The sequence below is a fragment of the Schistocerca piceifrons genome, chromosome 2 (genome assembly GCF_021461385.2).
Source record: "Schistocerca piceifrons isolate TAMUIC-IGC-003096 chromosome 2, iqSchPice1.1, whole genome shotgun sequence".
NCBI lineage: Eukaryota > Metazoa > Arthropoda > Insecta > Orthoptera > Acrididae > Schistocerca > Schistocerca piceifrons.
In genome coordinates this window covers 748,517,525-748,537,902 of record NC_060139.1, presented here as the reverse complement: position 1 = coordinate 748,537,902, position 20,378 = coordinate 748,517,525, and the positions used below count along the sequence as shown (strand labels likewise).

The window sequence follows — 20,378 nt, the reverse complement described above, 5'->3', positions numbered from 1 at the left end:
TTGCACAGACTCCATTGGACCCATGGATGCCCACGCGAATGTTCCCCAGAGCATAATGTAGCCGCCGTCAGCTTGTCTCCGCCCCTCAGTGCAGGTTCAAGGGGCTGTTCCCTGGAATACTGATTCGCGCCCTCCCATAGTGACGCTGCCAACGTCCAGCGCCGATAGTCACGTACCCATTTCACTCGTAGCTGCCGATGTTGTGGTGTTAACATTGGTACAGGCTTGGGTCGTCGGCTGCGGAGGCCCACCATTAGGAGTGTTCGGTGCGCTGTGTGTGTCAGACATACCTGTACTCTGCCTAGCATTAAAGTTCGAAGTTAGTTCCGCCACAGTTAGCCGCCTGTGCTGTTTTACCAGTCTGTCCAGCCTACCATGTCTGTAATGAAGGTGGTGGCCCAACCCCACGACGACTCGACATGTTTTCACCTTGGTTTCGCCACGTGTTGCAGATACTCACCACAGCACTCCTCGAACACCCGGAAAGTCTTGCGGTTTCCGAAATGCTCGTGCCGAGCGTCCGGGACATCACCATCTTCCCTCGGTCAAACTCAGATAGATGGCGCGCCTTCCCCATTCTAGGCACGGACAGCACGCTCACTGATACTGCCTGCACCTTGCGTGTGTCTGACTAGCAGTCATTCCTCGCCAGGTGACGCTGCTATCGCCTGGACGGGTTTATGCTATCGCCTGGGCGGTATTATATCGATAGTAGAGCGGTATTCGTAATACTCTGGCTGATCAACGTATGTCCTAATGTTTACAGCCTTCGAGTATACTTGAAAATAAAGCGATGCAGTGATAATGCGCTTATTGGTATTTGCAATGAAACTTTAGAAAAAAAGAGGACAGCTGCCTTATGAACAGAATATGGAGAAGAAGACTGAGGGGAAGTGCAGTATCTGATTCGTTATTTATAACTTACGTGACACCGCGGCAGAATTTGAAATGGTAGATCGACAGGACATAGTAAATTTCCTTCCTTGTTTTGAGGAAAACTTCACTTCAAAGTGCTGAAATTTACACATAGTATGTAATATGTATTACACATTGCTTCCAGAGGGAAAAACTATGATGCGAAAGTTAGAATTAAACTTTTCAACAGAACTACTGTAGTCTAGCCGTTTTACTGAGACCGCTGAGTCATTCATTTAATAAGAATAATGCTGAATAATAAATCAATGTCTTTCGTGGTTTTTGTTTTATGCACATTAGGTCATGGTCCAAGGCAATAATTCTCTCTGTCTACCATTGCATCTCACAATGCTGGAGAAATCATCAGCGGCTGTAAAGACTCAGATAACAGATTCAAACTTAAAGAAGCTTAGCAGCCCCAATTGCTTTACACTTGCCCACGCAACGGTCAGATCGTGACGTCATCAAACGCTACTCAAGATCGCAGAGTCGCGCCGGCGAGTATTATGGTGCTGTTTACTTAAATTAGCACTAAGGCATACGTAACTTCTTTAATTTCACTCCTCCTTCTTTTATGTTCAGTTGTGTTTGGAGTAATTGAATTTCCATGGCCTCCTTGTACGTCCTAGTATAATAATGACTAGATCTTGATAAAACCATAGTATCGGAGGAACGAATTTCGTGGTACGTTGGTCCCAGCGCATGTTCGATTACTGCCAAGTTATCTGAGTTACCCAGATTTCAATTACTGTAGTGCTTTTAAGTCAGTTTATTTCCTATGTATACTTGACCACAGTTGGATGGGATTTCATATACATCTGCTATGGTTACTGCCAGTCCCCCCTCCCCTAAGACGTTGGGTAGGGGAGTATGGCGGTAGTCATACTGCTGCTCTTCAGCCTAATCTTATTAAAAATTAATCACTTAGCTTTGAGCAGTTAAGCCTTATAAAAGAAAAGGATTAAAATCGAATAAAAGGAGGGGTTGTGGCATGTTGGTGTACACCCAGCAGCAGTCAGGAATTGGAGAGATAGTGGGGTTTTGATCTTTAAGCTTACAGGATATACAGGATCTGCGAAAATGTTCAAGGCATTTGAGGATAGGGCAAGCTTTAACTAGCTAAAGTGCGCGTCATATATCTTGGCGGCCGAGTTTAGGTTCGTTCTGCGCATCTGACGTCATAAAACACAGTCAGCCAATGAACAGAGAACGACATTGCCAGATCTCGACAGCAGTGCAGAGCACGGACCAGTGTCTTCAGTTTTAGAAACGTTCAGTCATAAATAAAGTAATAGAACAAAAGCAATGTCTTGATAGCAGACTTTCTTTTACAGAAAGTTTGGAAAAAGCATTCTTTATACCAATTGCTTCATATTCTATTAATTAATTAAACCAAACAAGCAATAAGACTCCTAATTCAGGCGATAGCAAGGAAAGATGTTTGTTTCAATCTCACGAACTGCTTTTTCGCAATAAAGAACAGCGGTAATTGTTTATTTCCTATTGTACTTCGACGAAGCGTGAGTAATTCATAGTCATACCAACAGTGTTTATAAGTAGTTGCGTGAGTTGTTAGAGTCCTTATGGAGTTATACTGTTCGATGAGCAGGGGTAGTGGAACGGTTAAGGTGTTGGGCTGCCAAGTGAAGGGTTATGAGTTCAAACCCTGCACAGTGCTTAATATTTTCTTTATTTAAAAACAATATTGGAGTGCCTTACTTCACGAATTTTATTCGTTTGAATGAAATTTCTAGTGCTTTCCCTCTTCATTAACTTTTTCGCTGCTGCAGACACGTGCTCCCCGCATTCTGCGCTGTGCGCGATTTTGTCATCACTGCACTTCTCGCCTGAGCAGACACATGGTGTTCCCACTGCTTTGACACACTTATCATTCGATTTCACAAAAACTATTTGGCCAAAAAATTTTATTTTTACACGTCTTCTTGCCTGATACCTTACCCCCATAAATGACTTAATTTTGTTTTGATGTGCAGCATCAAATGTAGTAAACCATTGCACGAAATTTTGAAGAGTTGCAGAGGTAAAAGTCCATAGCGTATACTTTCCGTATGGTCGATTTTAGTTGCCACAATGTTGAGAATGAAATGTGGACAAGATACCTAAATTTCATATAATATTTACTGTATAACAATATCTCATTTAATTTAAGTATCACATAGGTGTCGTATGTAATATTGAGAAATATTCCGTCTTTCGCGACTGTAATAAAAGTTTTATTTACACACGGCGCGTTTGCCTTTATTTTAAAGCACTTCCATCGGTGAAAGATATGGCACATACACAATGGTATTCATGTTCTATTTCTTGTTTTTGTTCCACAGTCGCAGTTTTACCAATGGTATTGAAATATATCCCTCTTCTGCAGCTGTAATAAGCGACTTATTTAGACCAGACGCGTTTCTCTCTTTTCAAGCATCATAAGAGGACTGTATTTTGTGTCCTCCATTGCCAAGTCACCTTTCGTAGTTTTGTGCTGCGGTAGCACAATATTCAACGTTTGTGTTGGCTCATCAGTGTTTTAGCAAATAAATGCTGTTTGTGTGTGCCACACACAAAATTATATTTGACATAACTCTGAGCACTTCACTGACAGACGGTATATTCAAGTCCTAATGTTTTTCTAAGTCCACAGTTTTGTTTAATGTATTTTGTCTACTTCCTTTTGATTGATTGAAGTGCTTTAAAATAAAGCCAAACGTGCCCAGTGTAAGTAAAACTTTTGTTACAGTCGCGAAAGGTGGAATATTTCTCAATATTACATACGACACTTATGTGGTACTTAAATGAAATATATAGGTATCTTGTCCACATTTCATTCTCAACATTGTGGCAACTAAAATCGACCATCTGGAAAGTATACTCTATGGACTTTACCTCTGCAAATTCTTCAAAATTTCGTGCAAAGGTTTACTATATTTAATGCTGCATAATAACTGCGTTGAACATCGAAACAAAATTAAGTCATTTATGGGGGGAAGGTATCAGTCAAGAAGATAGGTAAAAATCTAATTTTTGAGCCAAATAGTTTTTGTGGAATCGAATGATAAAGAGTGTCAAAGCAGTCGGAACACTATGTGTCTGCACAGGCGAGCAGTGCAGTGACAAAATCGCCCACAGCGCGGAATGCAGGGAGCACGTCTTTGTAGCAGCGAAAGGGTTAATGCGGCCGTGATGGCTTTACTTCATGAACTGCGCGCTCCCCCCTAAACGTAAGCTTGCGAACTATGCTATACTATGGGGCTGCTCCTATTGGCGCGTGCGTCGTGTGCTACTGGCAACGCAGCAATCTCCCGCGTCTGGGCGGGCATGCGCGAGCCGCCAAGATAAAAGAATTGAACTATAGTACAGGATGCCTATAGGACAGAGATGATGGATACGAAAGGTGTGGTAGAGTCCATGGTTCTCAAAGAATTGTGAAGAGTGATACAATTTAGGTATCAAGAGCTAAGCTACGTTGGCAAAGATAAGAATGCACTGGACTAGGCTTTTGTAGGTGTGGAGGACGCGGGAGGAATGTAATCTCCATGTACGTGTTCTTAGTAATTTTAACTGCTGTCTGTTTCTTGGATGGTTAGTAGATGGTGGCGCCAGAGGAGTTTGCAGGCGGTGGTTGGTCCAGTATGTTTTCTTATGTGTTAGTGAGCTAAATGGGTGGTGGGATTATGGGTTTGGCGTAAAATTTCTGACAGCGCTGTAGCGTGGAAAGACTACTCGGCAGAGCCATGTTCCTGCAAAGCAGTGGACACGCATCACAACAGTGTAGCAACTGACGTGCAGAACCCACCACTGCGTATAAACTGTCGAGCTCTGTAGTTACAGGGCGTGGAAAGATCAGAGAGGTGCGATGCGAAACTGACCCCTTGCGGACTTGCAGGGTGGCGGGATGTTCTGCGCCTCGTAGAAGGCGGGCAGCCCGTAGTCGGTGACCTTGAGTACCCAGCGCGCGTCGATGACGCAGTTCCGCGACGTGAGGTAGCCGTGCACGCGCACCGGCGTCGTGTGTAGGTAGCGCATGCCCTGCAACACAGCACACACACACGTCTACGTTACCAAGTGCTGCTAACATTCGTTGTACCCATTGTGCGTGACGAACTGCATCTGCCATTTAAATTACTGGTTTATGTAAGTATAATGTACAACCAGACACCTTTTGAACTTGATGCGACACCTTTTGAATTTGATACGATTATTGTACCTTTAACTAGTTTTCGAGCCACTACAGGCTCAACATTAGGTAGTGTGTTACAACAAGATTACAGTATGGATCATGGGCAGCTAGACGTGGTACTGGCGGAAATATGGAAACTGCGCTGACATAACGACCATTCAGTTTCGTAAACATTTTGTTAACTAAATTCCCGTTGTTTCCGTCACCACTAAGACCCTAACGTCTAACTGCACATGGTCCAGGAAATAATGCTCCTGAAACACCACAGTTTGATGTTGAGCCTGCACTTGCTCAGCATCTTATTAATAGCACAATAAATCCTATCAAATTCGAAAAGCAATTAGTTGCACATTACAACTACATAAACCTCCAACGGCAGTACTGTTAACGACACAAAATTAAACTAGAAATAGCCACAAAAAAATCTCTGAACACTTGAGTAAAAGCTATATTTGCAAGGACACCTCTGTAGAGAAAAGTACTAGCGGTAACCATGAATTCTGTATTATGAGATCGAGAAAATAAAGTTACGGAATTTACGTTTTGTTCGTTTGCAGCTACATATCAGCAGTCTTGATGCACACTGACATTCGTGCGCTACAGTACCGTAGTACGTCGCTGTAACAGCCGGCAGACGAATTTCATTGTGTGCCACTTGGTGTCATCTCTCAATGAGTGTGCCGACTTGAGTCTTCGCGAAATCTCATTATTTTCTATGAAAATTTTGAAACAAAGTGAGAGTGAAGTGAGGAAGGTCTGAAAATCAATGTATATAAGTACAACCAGCAAAGAAAATACACCAGAGATAAGAGTCGTCAGGCGCATTTTCTCTAGCGTTTGGATAGATATTTGAATTACGTTTTTCTATTGTGTAGCTGGAGTCAACCTAAATAAATACTACTCATCATATCTTTTGTGCGATGCTCAGCATCAGGAGATAGCGTCGGATTGTTTCCTATTACACCCTCCGTCTTCAGGCCACGTGTGGCCTACCGGGGCCATCCGACCGCCGTGTCATCCTCAGAGGAAGATGCGGATAGGAGGGGCGGGGGGTCAGCACACCGCTCTCCCGGTCGTAAGATGGTATTCTTGACCGAAGCCGCTACTATTCGATCGAGTAGCTCCTCAATTGGCATCAAGAGACTGAGTGCACCCCGAAAAATGGCAACAGCGTATGGACAAACAAAATTCTTTTTAAATCGTAATTTTGCGCGCTCATTGCATATAGCGCTCTCAAATGAGTCTAGCGCGGCATTCGTACTATTGATACGTATTAACAGGGAGACTAAAACACGAATAAGAAACAGTAATCCAGCAGCGGCTCTGTAGCAGCACTGCATGCTTAGCGGTAGCAGGCCAGGGCAGTGCTATTGCTGCTTGAGTACTGGTCATTCTTCGAGTTTTACTGCCCCTGTTAATGCGTATCAATAGTACGAATGTCGCGCTAGACTCATTTGAGAGCGCTATATGCAATGAGCGCGCAAAATTCCGATTTAAAAATCACTTTGCTCATAACGAGAAACAAACCGACGCTTTCCGTCGGCAATGGGCGTCACATTAAACATGTGATAAGCAATTGTTTGGGCTAACTCCAGCTACGCAATACAAAAATGAAATTGTAAATATCTGCTGTAATACCAGAAAACGTGCATCTGACGAGTCTTAGGACAGACACCCTCTATAATAGAAAAGAAAACATCGGATGCTGTCAAATCATAGAAACGCATAAAAGCAAACCAACATGTACACATTCATTTTCACAGTTAATGTAGCTTCAGAAATAAAACAAAATCCACTGAAGATGATAGACAGATGTCGAAACGGACACAAACTAACAAAATGAAGTACACTGTGTTTTGCGGAAGGCGGTGTTTCAGTAACCCTGAACTGCAGTACTCATAAGAATGATAAATTACTGAGAGGACAGTAAGTTCGACGTGGCAGACGAATTGGCGAGTCAATAAGCAGGACAACCGTTTATATCTTGAAGAAATTTCTCAAAAAAAACTCAGCATACTGTGTGACAAATCTGATTTATGTCGAGAAGTGAAGGGATAGTACAAAGTTTGGTACGTAGGACATCCGCAGCTAAGAGGCATGATAATTAACTTAGAGAGATCCGCTTCAGTTGCACTGATATTTATTTCTCTCTATATTAATTAGGAAAGTACAAACATAAAATAATGACTTCACTTGTTGTCCACTAACGAAAGTTTGGGAAAACTCATTATCTGGCCTGTCTTCCGTAGCGAAAATTGAAACAGACTTAATAATATGAAACTAATAAATGATATGGTATCCGTTTAGCGAAGAGGCCTTCAGTGGCAATAGATGTAAAGGGCCTGCGACGGTTCCTGTAGTCATGAAGATGCCAGACAAGTTCTGCAGAGGTGCTGTTTGTATTACGCATTCGCTGCATTAGTATTGTGCACCGATCGTTCTGCAGGAGGTTTACCGATGCACGTGCGTTGCTTATTGTCTCGCAACTGAAGCAATGCAGTCTCATCGTACAAGTAACTTCACGCGTGATAATCAAAGTATATGTTCAAAAGAAGCAAGCGAAGGGAAAGTACTACACCCAAAAAATTAATGCCAAATTTGAGTAGTGGGTTATCAATGGCGACAAATACTAGCGATGCGTGCATGCGCATTCACGGACACTGGAAAAGCGGCATGTGGCCTCGTCGGGTAGACCGATTATAATCTTGGCGATATATCACTGCAAGCAGTAACGGTTTTAAAGTATCTAGAAGTAAACCATATTCCCCAAATTTTTCCGCCGTGGTCGTTGCGTCGCGTGTTTGTTGGAATAGGTGATACATTTTCAGAATGATCCTTCCACTCTGCAGCGGAGTGCGTGCAGTTTTAAAATCTCCACAGAGATCAAATCTGTTCTGCCGAGTCGAGATCGTATGACCGGCTGCACCATTTAAACGTGACATTTTTTCTACCAAGAGCGCTAGTCTCGCAATGTGTGAAGTAGCATAGTCGTAGTGGCAGAAATGAAGCTGTCGAAGTTAAGTCGTTATACGTCGATAGTTTCCAGTTTCATCGCTCTATCCGCCCTCGCCCTCCCCTTCCCATTTCCCCTTGTAACTAACCTGTTTCTACAGGTTATTACGTTAAGAGTGGGAATGGAAATGCTTATTGATTTTGAAACTAACGTGAGAAGATTAGGGTCGCCACCGACTCTAACCATACAACTAATCAAAGGTTTGGCCGAGTCGGAAAATAAATTAATTTGATCACAGACCAAAAACTCATAAAAATTCGTACGTCGTGATATCGCTCATAGGAGATGCGATGTAATTAATAGTATTTCCCGTGCACCGTCCACGAGAATCAACCACTTAAAGTAAAATAGTACATGCATGAACACTGTGCAGAAGATCAGCTCCCAGCAACACACCTGAATATAAGACTTAATCTAAAGCATTTGTCTTAAAATAAAAGGGAAACTAATCCCTGGATCTGTGCGTAAGGAAACGCGTTGGATGTGCTAACAGGAAAGCTACGAGGTGAGTGGCTTAGGTGCAAAAACGTAACCTCGGAATGTAAGAGAAGATTTTGTATAAAATCATTTATTCCTAAGATATGGATGTGAGGCATGTACACAATTCCTGATAACATTAATTCCTAAAACATTAAAGAAAAGCATCGATACATACACCGTTATAACCTACACCTAAAATCATTGGTTTGAATCATTCATACAACTGCTGTTGCCTGATAACTGATCGCAAAAACTCGTGAAACGGTACACGTTTCGCAGTACACCTGCGTGCCCACGTGGTTTGTGGAGACGCAATTTCTAGGTATCGTGGCCAAGTTGCAACAATATCACATCACACAATCATCAACAGTTAACATTCTTTAAAACAAACATGAGACCGGACAGTTAGTGATGATGGTAGCCCAACAAACTCTAATGTTCAACCACGTGGTCGGCTCCCCACGGATGAAAGATACATGAAGCAAGGAAAATTTATGAGAAGGCAAAGCTATCAATATTTAGAAAAATGAAAGCTTATACAGGCACAGCTGAAGGCAAACAGACATTCATACAGAAGTGAGTGCTCATTTCTTATCGACACCTTCGTGTGGCGCTCTTCCGGCGGATCCAAGGCTGCTACAGAAATTTACTAAAAGAAAAATCTGCCAAAGTTTTGCATTCCTTGCTGCGACAAGACAAAGCAATCTATCAGAGTTGAAAAGCGAGACCAAAAGCTAACAGCTGTCCCCTCGCCAAGTACAACGCGCCACGCGGTCAGTCTAACTCACCCTTCTTCGACTTGAGCACGGCTGTGGACGCTTCCCGTACCGGCGGCAGACTGCCTCCCTTTTTCATCTCCAGCCTCTTCCACGCTCCGCGTGGGCCGGAAAACCCAAAGATGCCATTTCCGCCACCAACCTAACGCAGCTAGATTTCTCACAAGTAGCGCAAACCTCTTTGCCTACTTGACCATTACGAGAGTTGGCTATTCTGTACAATTGCTGCTGAATCTGTTTGACTATCGCAGACTTACTGCAGCAGACTGCACCACCGTCTAACGACGTGACACACAACCACATTCATTCAATCACACAACTATGAGAGATATGAGAAAAGAGAAACAAGGAAAAGAAAGAGAAATGCTAGTGAAAATGGGCTACCGGACTAATGAAAGGTGGCTACAGGACCCTTTCAACCTCTCTATATTTGCTTAGAGATGTGCATGATCTACGGACAGTACGACAGTGTTCGGAGTCGCCTTCCAGTCTGGCAAACACTGAAGAAAGGCAAACCTACATTTACACCATTTGTAGTCTTGGATTTCGAGAACCCTTTTGGCAACTTTGACTCGAATACACTCTTTGAAAATATTAAGGAAGCAGGGATAAAATACAGGGAGCAAAAGGTTGTCTACAATTTGAAAAAGACTACAGCTACAAGAGTCGAAGGACATCTAGGAGTAGTGGTACTTGAAAAGAGAATGAGACAGGGTTGTAACCTACCCCCAATGAAATTCAATCTGTATATTGAACAAACAGTAAAGGACACCACGGAGAAATTTAAAAAGTCAAGAAGAAATAAAAGGACTTGGAAGATCAGTTGAACGTAATGTATACTGTCTTGAAAATAGTCTATAAGATGAACATCGATGAAACTAAAACAAGAGTAATAGAACATGGCAGAATTAAGTCAGCTGATGGTAAGGTAATTATATCAGGAAATGAAAAACGGAAAGTAGTAGATGATTTTAGCTACCTGGTTAGTAAAGTAACTGATGATAGCGGAAGTAGAAAGGATATAAAAATGTAAACTGGCAATAGCAAGAAAACTGCTCCTGAAAAAAACATCAGATATAAATTTAGCAGTAAGCGAGTCTTTTGCTGTGCTTATTTCTTTGGAGAGCTGACTTGTAACGAAGTGAAATGTGGACGATTAAGAATTCAGGCAAGACGAGGCATTGGAGCGGGTACCACAGTAGGATGTTGAAGTTCAGTTGAGAAGTCTGGTATCTTACAAGCAGATACTAAATCAAATTTGGAAACAATAGAAATTTGCGCTACAATTGAATAAACAAGGGATCGGTTGATAGAACACTTTCTCGGAACCGCCAGTTTGGTAATGAAAGGAAAAGTAGATAGTAAAAACTGTAGAGGGAGAGGAAGGCCTTACTAGAGTAACAAGGTTCCAATCAATGTAGGTTGAAGTAACTATGCAGGCACGAAGGGGCCTGCGCAGGATGCAGTAGCGAGACCACCCAACAACGTTTCTCGACTCGTAATGTATTGAGAATTCCCACAATATAAGGGCACTCCCCCACGAAACATGGACCTTACCGTTGGTGGGGAGGCTCGCGTGCCTCAGCGACACAGATGGCCGTACCGTAGGTGCAACCACAACGGAGGGGTATCTGTTGAGAGGCCAGGCGAACGTGTGGTTCCTGAAGAGGGGCAGCAGCCTTTTCAGTAGTTGCAGGGGCAACAGTCTGAATGATTGACTAATCTGGCCTTGTAACACTAACCAAAACGGCCTTGCTGTTGTGGTACTGCGAACGGCTGAAAGGAAGGGGAAACTATAGCCGTAATTTTTCCCGAGGGCATGCAGCTTTACTGTATGATTAAATGATGATGGCGTCCTCTTGGGTAAAATATTCCGGATGTAAAATAGTCCCCCATTCGGATCTCCGGGTGGGGACTACTCAGGAGGACATCGTTATCAGGAGACAGAAAACTGGCGTTCTACGGATCGGAGCGTGGAATGTCAGATCCCTTAATTGGGCAGGTAGGTTAGAAAATTTAAAAATGGAAATGGATGGGTTAAAGTTAGATATAGTGGGAATTAGTGAAGTTCGGTGGCAGGAGGAACAAGACTTTTGGTCAGGTGAATACAGGGTTATAAATACAAAATCAAATAGGAGTAATGCAGGAGTAGGTTTAATAATGAATAAAAAAATAGGAGTGCGGGTAAGCTACTACAAACAGCATAGTGGACGCATTATTGTGGCCAAGAGAGACACGAAGCCCACGCCTACTACACTAGTACAAGTTTATATGCCAACTAGCTCTGCAGATGATGAAGAAATTGATGCAATGTATGATGAGATAAAAGAAATTATTCAGGTAGTCAAGGGAGACGAAAATTTAATAGTCATGGGTGACTGGAATTCGACAGTAGGAGAAGGAAGAGAAGGAAACGTAGTAGGTGAATATGGATTGGGGCTAAGAAATGAAAGAGGAAGGCGCATGGTAGAATTTTGCAAAGAGCATAACTTAATCATAGCTAACACTTGGTTCAAGAATCATGAAAGAAGGTTGTATACATGGAAGAACCCTGGAGATACTAGAAGGTTTCAGATAGATTATATAATGGCAAGACAGAGATTTTGGAACGAGGTTTTAAATTGTAAGACATTTCCAGGGGCAGATGTGGATTCTGACCACAACCTATTGGTTATGAACTGTAGATTAAAACTGAAGAAACTGCAAAACGTTGGGAATTTAAGGAGATGGGACCTGCATAAACGAAAGAACCAGAGGTTCAACAGAGTTTCAGGGAGAGCATAAGGGAACAATTGACAGGAATGGGAGAAAGAAATACAGTAGAAGAGGAATGGGTAGCTTTGAGGAATGAAGTAGTGAAGGCAGCAGAGGATCAAGTAGGTAAAAAGACGAGGGCTAGTAGAAATCGTTGGGTAACAGAAGAGATACTGAATTTAATTGAAGAAAGGAGAAAACACAAAAATGAAGTAAATGAAGCAGGCAAAAAGGAATACAAACGTCTCAAAAATGAGATCGAAAGGAAGTGCAAAATAGCTAAGCATGGATGGATAGAGGACAAATATAAGGAAGTAGAGGCTTATCTCACGAGGGGTAAGATAGACACTGCCTACAGGAAAATTAAAGAGACCTTTGGAGAAAAGAGAACCACTTGCATGAATATCAAGAGCTCAGATGGAAACCCAGTTCTAAGCAAAGAAGGGAAAGCAGAAAGGTGGAAGGAGTATATAGAGGGTCTATACAGGGGCGATGTTCTTGAGGACAATATTATGGAAATGGAAGAGGATGTAGATGAAGATGAGATGGGAGATATGATACTGCGTGAAGAGTTTGATAGAGCACTGAATGACCTGTGTCGAAACAAGGCCCCGGGAGTAGACAACATTCCATTGGAACTACTGACGGCCTTGGGAGAGCCAGTCCTGACAAAACTCTACCATCTGGTGAGCAAGATATATGAACAGGCGAAATTCCCTCAGACTTCAAGAAGAATATAATAATTCCAATCCCAAAGAAAGCAGGTGTTGACAGATGTGAAAATTACCGAACTATCAGCTTAATAAGTCACAGTTGCAAAATACTAACGCGAATTCTTTACAGACGAATGGAAAAAACTGGTAGAAGCCGACCTCGGGGAAGATCAGTTTGGATTCCGTAGAAATGTTGGAACACGTGAGGCAATACTGACCCTACGACTTATCTTAGAAGAAAGATTAAGGAAAGACAAACCTACGTTTCTAGCATTTGTAGACCTAGAGAAAGCTTTTGACTGGAATACTCTCTTTCAAATTCTGCAGGTGGCACGGGTAAAATACAGGGAGCGAAAGGCTATTTACAATTTGTACAGAAAGCAGACGGCAGTTATAAGAGTCGAGGGACATGAAAGGGAAGCAGTGGTTGGGAAGGGAGTTAGACAGGGCTGTAGCCTCTCCCCGATGTTATTCAATCTGTATATTGAGCAAGCAGTAAAGGAAACAAAAGAAAAATTCGGAGTAGGTATTAAAATCCACGGAGAAGAAATAAAAACTTTGAGGTTCGCCGATGACATTGTAATTCTGTCAGAGACAGCAAAGGTCTTGGAAGAGCAGTTGAACGGAATGGACAGTGTCTTGAAAGGAGGATATAAGACGAACATCAACAAAAGCAAAACGAGGATAATGGAATGTAGTCGAATTAAGTCGGGTGATGCTGAGGGAATTAGATTAGGAAATGAGAAACTTAAAGTAGTAAAGGAGCTTTGCTATTTGGGGAGCAAAATAACTGATGATGGTCGAAGTAGAGAGGATATAAAATGTAGACTGGCTATGGCAAGGAAATCGTTTCTGAGGAAGAGAAATGTTTTAACATCGAGTATTGATTGAAGTGTCAGGAAGTCGTTTCTGAAAGTATTTGTATGGAGTGTAGCCATGTATGGAAGTGAAACATGGACGATAAATAGTTTGGACAAGAAGAGAATAGAAACTTTCGAAATGTGGTGCTACAGAAGAATGCTGAAGATTAGATGGGTAGATCACATAACTAATGAGGAGATATTGAATAGTATTGGGGAGAAGAGGAGTTTGTGGCACAACTTAACAAGAAGAAGGGACCGGTTGGTAGGACATGTTCTGAGGCATCAAGGGATCACCAAATTAGTACTGGACGGCAGCGTGGAGGGTAAAAATCGTAGAGGGAGACCAAGAGATGAGTACACTAAGCAGATTCAGAAGGATGTAGGTTGCAATAGGTACTGGGAGATGAAGAAGCTTGCACAGGATAGAGTAGCTTGGAGAGCTGCATCAAACCAGTCTCGGGACTGAAGACCACAACAACAAGGGCACTCCTCCTGGTGATACACAACGCCCTTCCTGCGTTGTCTCCTACTGGTGTTTGAGTGCCGGTTTCCTGCCGACCATAAACAACCACTGAGGAGGAAACACGGACAGAAACTACTTGAGGATATTATTGAAGTGTGACCGAGATCGAACTTCTCTGATATCTGTTATCACTAGTGGTGGTACCGCGCATACTAATTTGCAATGCACATTTCCTCTGACATCTAAAGACGAATAACGTCGATGTTTCGATTCTATCCAATAGGTTACTTCACTCACAGTTTACAGCAGCTATACAAATGTTGCCAAAGATATATTTTGATCACTGAAGATTACATCCTAAGTGAATAAGGGCATTTTGTCCATATTTCACATTTACACGGGGGTTTCGGAATCGTCTTCTACAAGGCGCGTCTCGAGATCGGAATATGAGTGTATATCGTGCCTGGTACGCTGCTGCGCTTGCAGCCTACGTTCATCACACTGCCGTCGTGGTCTCTTTGCTATCGTGAGTGTGCAGCCTAAACAGAATTTCATGCAGTGTCATTATTCAAATAGAGCCAATCTGGAAAAAAAATGTGAATAAGCTTCAGAAAAAAAACAATACCTGTGTAACGGATTAAAAAAAGGATACCCTTGGTGGGTTTCACAGGCTGGAACACAACATTTGAGGTGTACGTCTCTGAACAGGCGTGCAGTGTGAGTCATGCGCAAGACAGGTGGCATCAGGCGGCTCGAGTGCATGTAGTTTCTAAACGGTATGATAGAGGTCAGTAACTGACGGACACTGAGCTGCAGCCAATTACTGACAATTTTTTTCCGGTTTTGTTTGTTTAATTTTATAATTGTTTATTAATTACTACTCTTGCTGTGTTTAGTTAGGGACTGAATGAAGGTGTGAATGTGAAATACTATTTTATGTAAAGTTTTTATAGTATACAGTGAAGTAATTGGTTACGTGAAGGATGTTCCAGAATGACGTGTGTGTTAGTCGTTTGTACCGGGGAATTTGGTATAAATTATTTTGTCAGTTTATCATACTACGGAAAAGAGATTATGATTTCGGTAAAATAGTTTCGGTAAAAGGGAATTAATTTTATATTTGTTGGTTTTCAAAGGTTATTTATGGCAATTTACTGTTCTGATTCAGTGACGAATTTTGACTGGTTCTGTATACATGGGCGGGATTGAGCGGGCTTGATGCTGCTTTCCGATAGGCTGTGACGTTTCTCTGCCAATCAGAAATTACCATTTGCGTGGTTTTTGGGAACTGGAAGGTTTTTTTGTGCAGAGAGGGGAGAAAAGTCAGTCGGGGCTAGAATCTCAAAGTCGGTGCTTGAATCTCATAGTGATCAGACCTATTGATATGTACCCCACTGAAAATTATTATTTTCAGATTTCGGCACTAAAGTGTTTGAGAAGAAAATTCGAGTTAATGCACAGGATGAAATTCAGTATTTTTGGTGACGTTTAAAATATCTATATACCGTGTGGCGTGTTGCTTACTGGCGAACCTGAACAATTTGTTCCGTGAGACTGATGCTAGCAACGTTTGAGCGAGCAATTCTAAAAGAAACAATCCGTTTGTAAACTTTCTGTGAAGGGTAGTTCATAATTAACTTAAACTGGCTACGATTATAATTAGGCGTGCATGTGAACATTTCAGTCTAAGTGCAGTTTAGATTAAGACTTTGTAGTGGATTGTGTATGCAAGCTTACCGTAACAGAGTGAAATTTTACTCACGCAAATACTTTCATTTAACTGTTCCTTCCACCGACAAAACAAACTTAGTGCGACTTGTTGCTACGAAGTGTGCTGCTGTTTTCCTATAGCTTTCTCCGGCTGAGAACTGCATTTCAGTGATTTCAAGGAGGCGTGCATCTGATAAGTGATTGACCACAAGGTGAGTGGATCTTTGCAATGCGCTCCACCGCCGCATGTAGTGGCCTCAAGATATATTTTCCAGTATGTTTGACAGAATTTAAAGCAACAGGAAGCAATTCGGATGTTTTGCACACGGATTTTTATAATGACAGATTAAATAGAACTCTTGATATTATTTGACGTTTTTCAAACAAGAAGGAGCTAGTAGCTTGGCTTAAGGCTGCACCTTGAAATTCCGGTTAGCTCCACGTAGCAGAGTTTGGTGACGTGGCTCGTACGAAGTACGAGTAAGTGCCTACCAGCTGGGGCACAAGGGGTCGTACCAAACTCGATATGATTTTCACGATTTGGTGCTTACAACGAAGGGGATTCAGCAGACAACTAAAGCTTCGCCCTCGAATCCCTGTCTCTGTATCTCTCTATTATGCGTTGACGAGTCATTAATCGAGATTTAATATTAATGTTTTCATAGTACTCAAGTTACTTTTTTGTATTCGGTTTTGGCAATTCTATCAACCGTAGTAAAAGCATTCTAGTATGTAAATGTCTCGCTAGAACGCATTACAACACAGTAGCATAAATGTCATTATCTAGTGGCAGTTTCATGAACGATTTGATACCATAAGGGCGTGAAAGATGTAATTATTTTCATTGTCTTGCAACTTCTTTCACTGCTAAGACATTCGCTTGATAAAATGCGTTATTTGCAAGTTTATTTTTAGTTCTTGATATGTATTTTGACGGTTTTCGCGACGTCCGTGGCGTGTGCGTGATACATAACTGCCAAAAATTATATTTCGAGAAATAACTTAAGCTGACAGAAATAAAAATCGATAGGTCTCTCGGACAGTCGACAATTTGACCACATCGGTAACAGATTTACGGATTACCTCACTATGGAAACCACAACCCATGAATGCTGAAACGAATCACTCAGGAACTACGAAGTGAAAAGCTGACGTTCGGAATTGTCTTCAAGCACGTCCACACGCTGCTACTTGGACTGTCCAGAAAATTGGGGACACTGAAACGAAACTTTTCGAACCGTGCGGCTCCTTGCAACTCTGATCTTAAAACATATGGCTCAGTCATTTCTATACTTCAAGAAATGGCATGTATCGCAACACTGGAGACGGTGAAGTATTGAGAAACATCACTTCTCAAGTGAATGAAATCATAAGCGGCGGAATTTATTGCAAGGGCTTAAAACAAATTGTTGCACGGTATCACAAATGTTTTAAGAATAATGACATAGTCATCTTTTGTGAGCTACTGCGGCCTGCGGCCAATTCACGATTCATTTTAACACTTGTTTAAAAACGTCTTGTTTGTGTTGGAGAATTGTAAACTGAAGTGTTTGGTGTGCGACATTATCATTGTTATTGCTTAAAATCTATATGAGCATAACTGCAGTCAGTGACACAGTACGTCCTTTACCACGTATCTGGGGACTGACATTTAGTTTAACCTGCAGATTCAGTTAGTTTTGCTACTAATAACAATACTTCGTGTATTTTGATCATTTCTTTCACAGTCACGATCTTTACATTGTTGTAAATTGTTTTGTATGACAAAAAATATGCAGGCCTATGTGTCAACATCAGTCGAAGGTTGTGGAACCCACCAGCCACGTAAATTACTCTAAATTTCCATGAGAACTGCAGACTCGGTAAAAATCTGATTACGACTATGTGAAAGAACTCCTGATAGACACGCTTATACTCGCTGGTGCTGATAAGATCTTTTAAGCCCAATTAATTAGTGAAGGGCCGGCCGTTGTGGCCGAGCGGTTCTAGGCGCTTCAGTCTGGAACAGCGCGACCGCTACGGTCGCAGGTTGGAATCCTGCCTCGGGCATGGATGTGTGTGATGTCCTTAGGTTAGTTAGATTTAAGTAGTTCTAAGTTCCAAGGGACTGATGACCTCAGATGTTAAGTCCCATAGAGCTCAGAGCCATTTGAACCAATTACTAAAGGTGACAGTATTGAGTGGGAAAAGGAAGCTGTGACGTTTTAGTAATGCTGATATGATGAGAGTGAATGAAAACGTAGAACGTGGGTGCCCGCTTCTCTGGAATCGCACCAAGGTAATCGCCGAGCACACGGTCCTGTCGGGTGAACGGATCACCACAAACAAATCATATTGCTCCCGCCTCTGTGAGACACTAACGAGATGTCCGAGATTCAGGTACTTCCTTTTGTGTGGTGTGGTACTCAGGTGCTTCTGCCGCCACCCCTTCCATCCCCGCTGCCTAAACACAGATGGTGAAAAATTCTTCCGCTGTCAGGGCACATACGCTACGAGTATCTGATAAAAAGTAGCGGACATTAACGTGGGGTGTATACACTCTCTCCGGCTTTATGATGAACTCTGCTAGGGACACTTACAGTGAGGTGTCTGAGTATCTATGGAGAAATAGCAACCCATTCTCCGTCAAGAGTCATAACTGGAGAAGATAGTGATGTTGGACGATGGGGTTTGGAGCGAAGACGACGTTCTTAACGCATCCCAGAGGTGTTCCACTGGGTATCTTAATACAGCTGCAATAACAGCTGTGTTGGTTTTCTTAACGTTCACTCCATGCAACATGTATATCCTAGTGTGTGACATATGATTCTTGATATCGAATCCTGTTGACGAAAAATGGTAGTATTCAAACTGGCAAGGACAGTATATGCTGCAAGGTCGGTGGCGGTAGCTCTTTTAGCTACCACGACATTAAAGCTGCTAAAATTATCTTCAATAAAATTATATGAAAGGAAAATAAAACCAATGGAAAAACGTGTGTAGCGACCTGTTTGCTGATAAAAGTGTAGTGCAAAGAAAAATTCGGCATATGGCCGTCAACCAATTGGCAACGGAAGTTTTTGATATTTGATTCTTTTTACTTAACGAGGTGTGTTTTAATGTATCGTAAACCACTTTGGGGAAATGTCACGATGGTTTCTTGAATAAGCCCGTTGCCGATTATTCGCTTCTTCCTGGACCATTCAGGAAATGCCGAGCACATGTGAGTACTCCGCTGTTGAAGTGTTCAGCTCCAACCTTCCTTCTTTTTTCTCTTTTTCTTCTTTCTTTTAAGTAAAACGTAAGGTCGTCTCCTTTGTTTGGTAGTAATTTCCATGGTGTACAGCGCTACCGTTGATAGTACGGACTTTAGGAATATTCTCGTAACGTTTGTCCTTTGGTTGGGAGGTTTAATTGAACAGAGCAATGTTTCCATACGTCACCCGAAATTAAACGCGCGACTGCCTGGCTGCGACATTTATGTGCATAACACGGTTGTGAAAGACGTATCTGCAATAAACGTGTTAACGCAGGATGACAGATTTCCCGTCGCAACCAATATCCTCAAGTGTCGGGTCCCCTCCTAATCAAAGTGATTGTGCACGGCAACAGGCAAGGAGGCCTTAGATTGGAGCGAAATACGGGGAAGGTTCTTCAACGGCCATTTGATTTTTGATTTACGAGGTAATATCGTTTTACCGTAATGGAACAACAAAAATGAAATTCACAGATTAATCAACAAATTAATGCTAATTGCGAAGGAATTACGACGACGTTATTCATCCTCAGGCACTTTAAGTCCAGCATCGCTCGAGTCCTAAATCACAATTGCAACCTGAGCAATAAAGACCACTTTTGAGCTAACTGCTGTAACTACACGTTCTACAGTAGCTCTTCGGGCATTCCTAACCGCTTTTTCCTCAGTCTCACAAATGCCATCCTCCCGTTACGCTACAATGGCGATTTTACCTGTATATTCCAATAAGAAGCACGGCCATATCCAATATGTATAGACTTCTACGCTAGACCTGTGATGCGGGCTAACACACAAAAATAGCATTATAGAGAAATTTTCAAATCAAAAGAATGTAACACAACATTGAAGGTTTATTATTAATTAGTTCTGTAATATTTTGCGATACGATTTACAATTTAATGAACAGGTAATATTAAAAAACGAAAAGAATTGAAATGACTAAGATATTAAACACAATTTATCACCATCGCTGTGAACAACATTACTTAAAAAAAGAACGAAAGATTAAAATTCACATTCATGCAAAAAAGCTGTCAGGTGCGAATAGAACTCGCGCACTGAGGTTTCCACAGAAATTTAACTATGTGTATCCATTCTGGGAATCGAGCATCTCGACTATTTTTGCCTATTATCGACATTGACACTGGTAAGATATCGATCGCAGGAATTACAAGATTTTAGAGAATGTTCCAATTTCAATAATGTAAATGTGACATAAAGTCATGAAGGTGGGAGGCGACCATTATTATAACATTCAGCAGTCCTC

General features: G+C 41.9%; 1 protein-coding gene across 1 annotated transcript in view; it reads right to left on the bottom strand.

Annotated features, from left to right (window-relative positions):
* The window catches only part of LOC124775818 (retinal guanylyl cyclase 2-like), a 295,210-nt gene that overhangs the window by 46,102 nt on the left and 228,730 nt on the right, over positions 1-20,378 (bottom strand). The window contains exon 6 of the mRNA XM_047250651.1: positions 4,794-4,953. Within this exon, the coding sequence (XP_047106607.1) occupies positions 4,794-4,953 (160 nt within the window). The remainder of the gene's footprint in view (positions 1-4,793; positions 4,954-20,378) is intronic.